The 12,337-nt window shown below is 38.3% G+C and overlaps 1 protein-coding gene across 1 annotated transcript in view; it reads right to left on the bottom strand.

The window, feature by feature from the left end:
• Positions 1-12,337, bottom strand: part of b4galnt4a (beta-1,4-N-acetyl-galactosaminyl transferase 4a) — a 123,524-nt gene that overhangs the window by 3,602 nt on the left and 107,585 nt on the right. The window contains exons 9-17 of the mRNA XM_079450953.1: positions 11,806-11,872; positions 8,964-9,107; positions 8,696-8,805; positions 6,665-6,765; positions 6,331-6,404; positions 4,063-5,320; positions 2,764-3,119; positions 2,034-2,187; positions 1,783-1,855 (exon numbers count right to left, since the gene is read on the bottom strand). Coding sequence (XP_079307079.1) covers positions 1,783-1,855; positions 2,034-2,187; positions 2,764-3,119; positions 4,063-5,320; positions 6,331-6,404; positions 6,665-6,765; positions 8,696-8,805; positions 8,964-9,107; positions 11,806-11,872 — 2,337 coding nt within the window. The remainder of the gene's footprint in view (positions 1-1,782; positions 1,856-2,033; positions 2,188-2,763; positions 3,120-4,062; positions 5,321-6,330; positions 6,405-6,664; positions 6,766-8,695; positions 8,806-8,963; positions 9,108-11,805; positions 11,873-12,337) is intronic.

Below are 12,337 nucleotides of genomic sequence, written 5' to 3'. Positions count from 1 at the left end.
ATTTTACAGAATGGATCTACAGAACCTGTTCAATGCTATTACTTTAATCTTCGCACCGAATTCACAACATTCGTTCAGTCAACTAAAGCACACAACAGTGTTAGAATTAAACCATCGGGCACAATTCATTGTCAATAAACATCCTCCTTTCTGTTATGTAAACGTCTATATTGATTTTCAAAAAAATTGACTTTTAACCCTTGTGTGGTGTTTAGGTCTGTGGGAAACGATTTCAAAGTTTACTCAAAGAAATCAAAAAGATGCGAGACATTAATATTTATTAGAGATAAACATGTTTTTTATCCTTCTGTTGGAAACTAATTTCACTTTTTTCATGAACGTGATTTAATTGAGGTAAATGACAAATATTACCCATATAACAGTTCCTCCGGGATGATATAATTTTGTAGGCTAGCTCGGAAGTAAGCGGCACGCTGGTACTCTCGACTGGAAGCCTGTGCATTTTTTTCTATAGACTTTTGGAAGATCGCAAAAAGTAAGCTCTGTGATTAACAAAGGTTTATGACGTTTACACGTTTTGTCTATCAAGACGATCTTTACAAATGAACACAACGTTTGTTACCTTTGAAGCCGGAATACAATCGGCAGAAGTAAAAAGCTAACACGATGCTATAAACAGACTACACTTAAGGTCGCTCGATATCAACGTCACCACCACCAAGCCACCGACAACTCTTTCAAACTTATTAAAGATGTTCCCTGGTAAGTTATTATTCCCAGAATGAATCCAGATCTACGTTTCAAGAGATTTGTGTCCATGTTGGTTTATTTGTGAGCTGTATGTGCGCAATGACATCTCAAAAGTTTTTAAGAGCAGGTTATAATTGGTGTGTTTTATTCATAGGATAAAACATGAAAACATTTAGAGGTTTTGTTAACCACAGACCTTATTTCAGGCGATTAAAACCCATAGACTTTGGAGCGATGGAACCAGGAGTCCTAAAATGCTAACTCGCTTCTGGGTTTTGCACACAAATATATGTCATCTCGGAGCCTCCCTATTAAATATCGGTGGCCTAATGGCTAGAGAGCCGGACTTGTGACCAGGAGGGATGCCAGATGGCCTTGCAACAATGCGACATTTATTGGGAACCATACAAAGGGCATTATCAGCAGTACCTCACCAAAAGGCATCTTTCACCCGTGATAATGGATGTGATGAAAGTGGGATCACAACTCATGAGATGTCTCTCTGATAATGGCAAGGAAAGGTAAGCAAGTATTTCTAGAATCATTTATCCCCCAAACACAGAGAAGCCTACCCGACAAACCCAGTGAAACCTCAGACCTCCTTTTCCTAAATTCATATTCTTGACTGCTCCATTGTCATGCATGAGGCGTGGGAAATGCCCTATTGGGCAATTCAACTGTGATGAAATAGTGGGATTGTAACACAGCGAATCCGGATACTGTAGGGTAAGATTGAATTCATTTACATTTAGAAATGTACTGTAGACCTTCGTTCATGACCTACAATGTAAACGCTTACACGATCTTACAATGATTCTCAATGGTGCTGAAACCTAAAGTTGTCCGAGTTCCGGTCCACGTGCAACTCATATCAAACTGCCATTGGCTTATCTGCGTCCGAGAGGAGGGGCTTACCGATAGGTCAATTTGGTCTTAGTTAGATCTAAGTATCTATGACATGTTTTTCAAATATTTATTGACATAAAAAACGAATAATCCTTTGGCTCCACTCGACCGGCAAAAATTTGATTTACTGTTATCATAGCTTGCACATAGCTTGAGTTTTATTACCTCTATGGTGTCCACACCGATCTGTAACCCCGCAGAACGTTCAAAGTTCCCTTCTCTTTTTAGATACTCGTATCTGTTTACGAAGAGAAAACACAGGAGTTTAATGACAAACTAATACGAAAACATAGGCCTACGCATTTTTAAATGGAAAGAAATTTTGAATATATTAAGCATTAAGAGAAGAGAAGCATTGGCTATAAACGTCTGAAAACATTTCTTCCTGCACATGAATGCAATATGGAGGTGTTTACCGTGGAACAGAGCTCTCTCTAAGTGCCTGTTCCACATCCATATCTTCACTCTGAAAATCCACGATGATGATGTTAAAATTGTTGTCCTTGGTCTCACGGTGCAGCAGCTCCATGTCTGAAATAAACTGCTGAACCCAGCGGGCCTGATTCTTCACTGTAGGAAAAATAAATATCCAAAAACTCATCCTTATAACATTATATCCACAATCTGTTCACATTCTATTTCCTTGGCTGCAGAGAAATCCCAGAAGAATGTGATTTATAATGTTGCCATCTTTGCTCATGGGCACTTCTGGACATAATTTGAGTTAAAAATGAGTTAAAATCATATTTGCCATAAATGACATTAGAAAAAAAGTTTAAGTTAGACAGAGAAAAAGTCATCCAAAAACATAAAATATTTGCACGTAACTTTTGTTATGGGATATTATGTCATTATGAATAAACATTAATACAGACAAATGCTTAAAAGCTAAAAGAATTAAAAATAATAATAAACCTAATAATAATAACAATAACAATAATACCACAAAATAAAATGAAATAGTATAAATAGATAGAATAGAAATATAATAAATAATACAAATAAAACAATATAATAATAATAATAAATATAAAAAAAATTAAATAAAAAATAAATACAATAATAATTTAAAACGTAATAAAAAGTACTCCAAAGTTACCCCAAGTGTGACAAAATGCAATACACAAACATCACATATGCACTCACCTGGCACTACAAAATGTACCATGACGTCCTTTTTCCACTGTAGCATCACAGGCTGGCAAAGCAGGGGTTTGGCATACACTGTGCCTGACTGTGGCATGCCATGAGCCCCTTGGGTGGGCATACTAGACGGCGGAGGCGGGCTGGCGACTGGGGCCGAAGGAGATGATGCAGTCACTCCTTCCACATTCTCCAGACTGTCTTCCAACCGGCCGTGGTGCAGCAGCATGTAGATGTACTCGGAGAGACGGACCACCTTACGGCCTCTCTCCATTAGCTCCAGCTCAACCAGATAACGGTTTCCGCGAGCAGAGTCGCGCCGCTTCTCTACGTTTATGATGCGAAGGAGAGTGTAAATCCTATGACGGAACGAGAAAGAATTTGATTGGTTGGCAATTGATTTGCTTTTGCGATAAAAAATCTTAAAGCAGCAATTAGTAGCTTTTTGCATAACAATTAAAATTCTATTAAATAAATAAATGAAGCTGTCGAGTCCAGTTACGGAGGAAATGTCAGGTTGACGCCATTTGACTTCAACACACATAAATACGCAGTATGTTAAGTAACCTGAAATTCAATGTTTCAAACACAGATGGCGACATAGAGGCAAAAGTTACAGATTGCAGCTTTAAGCTACTTTTAAATTGCAATATGTCCATTTAATCCATTCATTGATTTCCTAAATAAGGAAAGATATACAGTATATCGCTCTAAAGCTAAGTTTTAATGAGAAAAAAAAGATACTTGTATATCAATAAAAAAATAAAAAATCCAATATTTTAGCAATTTTTGAATTAAAATATCTACTTTAACAATTAATTACTACACTTACAGCAGCATGTTTTATATGACCATAGAACAACGATATGCAACAAATCATCAGAAATGGTAACTATCATACACCTACGTCAGTGTTCTTTCAACCAATTACATAATAATGATGTTAATTTAACTTTTGGGTTAACTTTCAGCCGAAATTGATTTGCTAATAATTTGATTATTTAATCATCACGTCATGTCATTCATTTGATTAAATATTTGTAATCGCTTGACAGCCCAACTAAAAATCTAGTTACTTCTTAGTGTTTGGTTATTTTTTTATAATAAATCTAAAAGATATTATTGTTATGCCATCCTCTAGAATATTTCATTGGCTAGAAATTGTAAGTGGGGTGCTTTAAAAATGTGATAATGGGGGGGACCTTGAAATGAATAAGGTTGAGATCCACTGCTCTAGTGTAAGCACTGAACTTCATTTTTTAAATGTGTGATTAATGATCATCAGTTATGCACTCTCCTCACCCTCCATTGCGTTCATTAAGTTTCTCCATGTACTGCGCCAGAACATCCACCACTTCACTCTCAGGTAGTTGCAGGTTTCCCGACACGTTGCACCGAAGGTCATTCCAGTCTGAGCGTAGCATCTCAAAGTCCATGCTGTTCACAGAAAACGTCCGTTGCCAGTTTATGGCCTCTTCCGCCCACCCAGGGCGCGGCTCTACATCCTCATAGCTGTACTCAGACAACCCTCCGTCCTCCTCTGGATCTGTCTGCGGACGCTGCTGTTGGGACTCGGTGATCTCGGATGTGTGCATGTAGGAAGTGACGCGAAGAGGTTCTGTGGGAAAAGCGTTCATGGAGGAATTAGCTAACGGCGAGCCGGGGGTTAGAGGCACTTGAGGGGTCGTAATGACCCTTGATGGACGCTGGTGTTTTTCCCAGACACCTCTGATCTTTTTATTAAAGCGGGTCAGCGGTGCAGCTCTGTTTGAGGCGACAGGATTTTCTGCTGGCTTGCTGAAGTTGGAACTTGCAGGAGGAACTCTGTTCTCGTTTAGGGGTGACCGGGCGAATATCTGGGATGCTCGGGGAGCTCCTTTGCTAAGTTTTGGTTTGGCACTGAGGCTAACCAGCTTTGTGGTTTTTCCGTTCTGGTACAAGAAAACCCCGGGGAAGACTTCTCTGGGTTGGCGTGAAACTGGACTTTTCTTTTCTTTCGCAGGACGAGGTCTGGTGATGTAGATCTTATTGTCCGCTTTCCTACGTTCCTTGTTGGTGTGGCTTGGTTGGTTACCTGGGGTATGAACAGTGTGAACGGGACTGCTGAGGATTTGCTTGCCTCGGGTATTGAGAGACACCAATGAGGACTTTTGTGGAAACAGCAATGTCGACCGGCTTATTTTGGGTGAACGGTCTTCTGATCGATCCTCTTTGAAGTCCTGCTGGTCTCTTTGAACCCAGTTGAGGGAGCGACCTCGTGCTACATTCTCACCCTTTGGCAACTCTATCTCAGCTGGATGGTCAGGAGCATCTTCATCCATCTCTTTAGGTTGTGCCTCACCCACCCGTCTTCCTTTTGTGAAAAATTGCCTTTGCTCTCTCCTCAGAGCTAAACTGTCCGGCTCTATGTTTTGGGGGTCTGGTATTGTGGGAACTGGCTTTTGGGAGGGACTTAAGGTGTGACTCGATTGGCTGGGATGGACAGGCTTCTTAGCCGACTGGGTGCCAACAACTTGTGCCTCATCGTCTGGGTCCACCCCCTCTTCTTCTTCAAGAAAATCTAAGTAACAAAAACACAGAGGAATTGGCAGCTGTTGTTATACGTGTCATATGACTAATCATGAGACACATGAGAACCAATGAGATTTTAAGTTACCGTGTTTACTTTATTCAGATTTAGTGTTTATGGGTGTGTTTTGCTTTCAATATTACTAAAACATGCTCAAAATATGAACTGTTTCCTCATCCACACCAAACGTTTAGCTTCCAAAGACATTCATTACCCACTGGAGACTTTTGATTACTTTTACGATGGATGGATGGATGTGCTCTCTCAACACAATCTCAGGCAAATTCGTAACTATTTTATGGCCAATTCGCATGAAAATTGTATAAACTTATTCAGACAATTTAGTACGATTTGCTTTCGCGCCAGTTACATAAGGTTTAGGGGAAGGGCTTCAGTAATGCTTTTTTCAATTATAATCGTACGTTTTTGTATGATTCACATCGTACCGATTCATACGAATTTGCGATCTCGTAAAAAATAGTTACGAATCACTGTGAGATCGGATTGGCTTTCAAGTGCAAGTTTTGAACTATTTACATAAAGTGACGGATATTATGAGAGAATTTTCATTTTTGGTGAACTGTTGCTTTTATTGTATTGTCAGTGTGTGTGTAATTTAAAACCAACCAATTATGACACATTTTTATGAATGTTTATTATTAATTATTGGTATTTAGTTTTTTTGAGTTGCAAAAGAAAAGTTTATCGTTGTTTCTGTTCTGCTCTAAAGCAAAGCAAACCTGTATAATCACATTCGATATGATGCATTGAAGCATCTTTTGCATCTCTCTTAGTTTAAGTAGACCTTACGTTCACATTTCGTGAACAGGCCTTAACCCTACGAAAATAAACGCGAGTCATTTTATTTCTGGATCCAGACCAAAGGCATTTCCTCCTGAGGAATATGTCTGCAATGTTCTTATAAAGTAGCTTGTAAAGGAACAATGCACTAATGAAGTGTTATTTCTCTTCTGGATCCCTGATCACAAACACACACGCACCATCAGGATTAGGGAAGAAGAAAGGCATGTCATCCTCCTCCTCATCCATCTTCATGTATTTATAGAAGCCAAACCTGCCATAGAGAGAGAGAAAGAGAGAAAGCCACTGAAAATGTAAGTGAAACACATTTACAATCAATCTCTCTTAAATCCTGTGTATCCATGTGATGTTTCATCTTTCATCAACCTCTGAATCTTTTCTGCCTTATGGGTAGGATTTTAAGACATATCAACATGTATTTTAAGCACATCCTAAATGATTCACATCATGGATTATATTCACACTTTATAACACTGTGATATTATCAACTAGAATCTAGAAGCGAAAGCATACTTCTCCAGATAGATGGGTGACTCTCTATAGAAGCACTTGTTCTCTTTCTCCATGTGGGTGAGGCGCGTGAAGTCGTTTGGATAGACGAAAGAAAGATAAACCTGGAGACACAACCAGACACAACTGTTAACTAACCTGACAGATAAGAAGCTCACTGTCTGAAACAGCATACAGTACCTAACAACAATATTTCTTTATACTGGATTCGTGCACCATCGCAATCTATAATGTAAATGTTGTTTGTATTCAGTTCAGATCACATAATAAACTAATAATGGGATTTATTTGTATATATTTTTGACATATGCAATATTTCATTTAGTTCAGGGACCCATTTTCTTTGTACATTAACAATATTTGTCATGCTATGTATCATCTTCTTCACAAGCGCTTCAAAACCTACAGTCAGCATTTGATATTGTGAACTTAAGCTGGTTAAAAACAAAATGTAGGATTTTTTCGAACTCTAAAGTCATGCCAACGAATCTCCCTGATATTGTGTCGTACCAGGGAATCAAAATAGAGTGTGTTGAGAGTATCTGGGGATTTTATTTGACAGCAAATTAACATTTAAGCAACAAATTGATAAATTACTTTCTAAATTTAGGCTTAAATTAGATTTTTAATATAGAATCAGGTCTTTGTTTTCTTTAAGCGCTATATTTGGTATCTAATACCTTCTTTTCATTATTGGATTATGGAGATTTGCTGTTTTTCAATATGATTATATGATAAGGCAGAGTTGACATCTATGTATATTCGTAGAAGTTTTCATTGGTACGGTTTTATTTATAAATCAATCTGTGGCTCGTCTTACTTGTCTCTCAGTTTGGCGGATGGAAATGCAAGCTACTTCTACGTTATTTACAAAATAGCTTTTTACCTGGTTACATAAAGAATGAATGATTAATAATCAAATTCTGATTCAGTCTAGTAAATCAGATCAGTCATAGAAAATGGTATATATATTTAATGGTAATAATGGCAAGTATAACGCTGTCTACTGGTATGTGATTGATTCTATTGGTGGGATGTTAACCCTGCTGAAAAAACAATAGAACAGAACCGAAACCATCACAGACATTCTTATGGTTTCCATTAAAATACCATTATGAACCATTAGCTTCTCGCTAAAACCATTACAAAATTATTTTTTGTAGTGTGTTTTGGGCATTATCCCAATAGGATCTAACATCCCACCAATAGAATCCATCACATACCAGTAGAACCATTACAGTTTCCTTTAAAACCAATACAAAAGCAATACTTAAAAACCATTATAACTTCTTAAGTGGTTTCTATTGTTTGTTTAGCAGGAAAATCTTATGCCTAAAACACACTACAAAAAGGAATTTTGTTATGGTTTTATTGGAAAAAGCTAATGGTTCATGATAGTCATTTAATGGAAACCATTAGAATTTCAGTAATGATTTCTATTATTAAAATATATTATAAAAAGACAATAGAAACCATTACAGAAATTCTAATGGTTTCTATTAAAATACCATTATGAACTATTAGCTTTTGCCATTAAACCATGGTGTATTAAAGGAAACCATTAGAATTTCTGTCATGGTTTTTATTAGGTTTCTATTGTTTTTTTCAGCAGGGATGGTTCATTGTTTCATGAATATCCGGATACTTGCACTGCATTTCTTGTGGTCATATAGTGCAAAAATCACATTATAATATATATCTATTATAAAATATTTAATTAAAAGCTGTTTTCTCCTATTTGAAATTTGAATGCTTTTTGTATTGCTTTAAAGCTGGTTTGGAGAAATCTGTCTTTATAAAGTGCTTTTGCTATATAAATTCCTTCAATGCATTGAGCTACCTTTTATTATTTGCTTGCCATTACAAACACCATTTAACATGACGTATAATGTAAGCCTGTAATTACACTGTTGAACCAAAAGGGGGCAGTAATTACACATTTCGATGCACGGCAGCACTAAAGCAACAGATGCTTGAATTCTGCTACCATAAAGCCATTTTGACAAAATGTAAAGATGTTTCTGTTTAACTCACAAACTGAAGTCCCTGATAGCGGGCGATGGGGAAGTCTTTGACCACGTATGTCGGGGAGTACAGACAAGCGGGCAACACGTTCTCAAGATGAGCAGGGTCAATCATGGGAACTGTCAAAGAGACTTTGTTACTAAAAGCATATTATACAATTTCGCAAAAAGTACAAATAGGAGAACCACAGATAAAGATGCATTTCAATGGAATGATTGATACAGAGAGAAACAGAATGAAAAGAGTAGAAAGAGACTTTGAATGGACAGTGGCTCACTGTTGAAGAACATGTCGCGGGGGTCTGGTTGCAGCATATCGGCGCCGTGTTGGCTGCGGCTGCGAGACTCGGCCGGGACGCGACTGTGGCTGGCCAGCGTCTGAGGAATGTGATCCACGTGGTTCATCTTCAGACTGCTCTCATCTTTCACACAGAAAGAAAGAAGAATGGATGAAAAGATGACAAAACAGTGTCTATGCGCATCACCAAGAGTTCATTCAAAAAACTGACATGCTGTTATTCGCTCTCCCTCTTGTCGTTCCCTAATAAAAGTGAAAGGGGACTGCATGAACATACGAACAATAATAAATGACGGAATTTAAAGGGATGGTTCACCATTTATTCATGTAACACAATTTGAGAAAGTATTTGTATGCATCTTCAAGTGAATATCTGACTGACATGTGGGTCACTTCACATCAGAGACACAACAAAGCCTGAGTGACACATGATGGTCCCACCCATCAAACGATGAGGACCTCCGGACGTCCTCCTCACGGATGAGACAAAGGAACTTTGATATACGCTTGAGGCGGCTGTTGTCACACACGCTCTGCTCTTTAATGCTTGTGTGACAATTGCTGTGAAGTGCTTAAGCTCTGTCGTAAGTTTAAAGGGAGTTCAGGTGAAGGTCAGCGGAACAAGCAAATGAATCAAAACAAGAGCCGAGCAAAGGGAAGATGGAGGGCTAGGTATTTAATATTAGAACGCTGCTAAACTGAAAGCTCTTCGTGAAAGGCTAAGGCGTTTTTTATCATCATAGCACAGCAAAGTGTTCGCAATGTAAACTGCTTGTGTGCCATATATGCCATTAACTCCATTAAAGGGAAAGTTCACATAAGAAAAGAAAATTCCGTCATCATTTATTTCCCCTCTTGTCATTTCAAACCTGTATGACTTTCGTCTGCAGAACACAAAATAAGATATTTTGAAGAATGTTGATAGCCGAACAACATTAATCCCATCGACTTCCATTGTCTGGATGCAAAACCACTGAGAGATTTCTCGTAATATCGTCTTTTGTCTTCTACGGAAGTCGTACACATGTTTTGAATGACAAGAGGGTAAAACAGTAATTCCCGTGAGAACAGGTTGGACTGTTCAAGTTCCTTTAGCTACGCTCCAACTACAGGGAATTCATTTCATTGGACACTCGATGCAAGACAACCATTGTCAGGATTTCTTTTGAATAAACCGTTCAAGCATGTAGCTCTGCAGCTCATTTAGGGATGGCTTTTATCGGGCATGTTGCTTGGAGACCAATATCCCACAATTCCCTGCTTCCGACACAAGTGCCCCAAAGTACTAGATGTGTAATCAGAAAGAAACGGTTACCTTAACAACTTACAAAGCGAATTATGTTAAAGGATTTTGAATTAGAAATATCAATTGAAGTGTTTTGCATTTGCAAAAACAGATAACTGTCAGAAATGTTTAATAATCATGTTTTATGTGCATTCCAATTCACATAAATCGAACTGCACTTGGGTGGTTTTGAATAAACATAGTCATAATAACTCGCTAACTTACACAAAACACAACATTACAACATTATAAGCAACGTGACATTTAAAAAAAATCTGTTTTTGCAAATAAACTCGATTATTACTCAGAGATTGATGTGATCAGTCACATCTTTTCTCCTAAGGTCACTTGGAGAAACTAAAACAGACACATTATGGACGTACAATAAGAACATTAAGATTTAACGTTACTTGAGCAGCTCAAATAAACCGGTCTTGGAGCAACTTCACGAGTTTATATTGAAATCTCTGACTTCTGACTTCAGCCTGTGGTATTTTGGAAACATTAGAGTACACTTTAGCATATGTTGAGATCATTTCTAAAAATGTAGAAACGTCTGAGAAGACTTAAGCAAAGGGCTCCATATCACCTGAAAGACATGTTTAGGGAGAGATTTTAGTATCAATATCTAAATTTGAAAGATCCGAGTCTCATTTAAAAGCCCACAAGCACTGCTGTGTTATAAGATGACATTTGTACCAGAGACGCTTCCGAAAGGCTCTCCCTGAAGGTCAGCATCATCGTCATGGCAACGGTAGGCAGGCTACAGACGTTAGCGCTAGCTGCCTGATCTCTCTGAACTAAGACCAAGCCTTGTGATCTCATTCTTTCCTGCGACAACAGCTCGCGTGTAAGTTTGCTTCACCCAAAAATAAACATTCTGTCATCGTGTTGTTTAAAACCGGCATATGACTCTTTCTTCTGCAGAACACAAAGGAAGATATTTTGAGACATTTCTCAGTGGTTTTGTGTTTATATGAATGTTGTTGTTGTTTGTTTATCAACGTTTATCTTCTTTGATGTTCTGCAGACGCAAGAAAGCCATACAGGTTTGAACTGACACGAGGATGAGTAAATAATATACAAATGTTCATTTTCTAGATGATCTATTCCTTTAAGCTTTTCTAGCAGTTTAAGATAGGACTACCTCTCTCGTTTCACTCATACCGGCCTCTGAAAACGACTTAAAGCGTAATGCGGTAAAAGACGGCGTCATGGCTAATACATCTAGTGACTTCATGCCCCGTGGGACAGTATACAAAGACCAGTGGCAGCAGAACTCTGTCATCCATCTCAAGGATCCCTGTGAAAGCTGCTTTCTTCTCTCCCTGATCTCAAAACAGACACAACACGCTTTCCATTTCATAAATAGTTTAGACCAAGACCTCTAAACAATGAAGCATCACGGGGAGCAACATGAAAGACGCAAGTTCAACCTGACAGATCATGAGACCCGTGACAGAAGAACGAAGGTTGGGTAGCTTGTCAATGCTGGTTTGTTTTGAAACGGGTGGAGTTTAAGTTAAGGGAGGTTTACCTGTGTACAAGGACATGTATGCAGAGTCGATGACCTCATATTTGAGTCCTGGCAGGAAAGGGCGCCACTGTAATAAAGACAGAGACAGAGCGTTAGAAACAGAGAGAGAAGTCACAGTCTCGGACTGTATGGACATGGTTGGTCAACGGTCCGTTTGCTGAAGGACTGATGCATGGACTGAAGTCACCTGTTCTATTCAGACTGGACGACTTTTCATAGCAGACTATATGAAACATGGACACTTGTAGTGACGAATAATAAATGGTAAAAGGCAGGATGTGGGTGGATCTGAGGAGTCTTGTTGGTGAAAACACTTGTCATTCAAGTGGCCACGCACGTAATTGTGCAGAATTTAGGCTTAATATAATTTAAACTGACAAATTATATAAAAAATAAAAAAATAAACCATAAATAAACCCCCTAGTTGTCATGAAGGGTAAAATTAGCTTTATATACCAACATACGTTTTTGTATGTAAACATGCATCTTTTCTGCTATAACATTTGAGATTTTAACGTCCCGGTGAAATAAA

Source organism: Barbatula barbatula (genome assembly GCF_947034865.1).
Source record: "Barbatula barbatula genome assembly, chromosome: 25".
Taxonomy (NCBI): Eukaryota; Metazoa; Chordata; class Actinopteri; order Cypriniformes; family Nemacheilidae; genus Barbatula; species Barbatula barbatula.
Note: the sequence above shows the minus strand (reverse complement) of the source record. Positions and strands in the feature narration are given on the sequence as shown.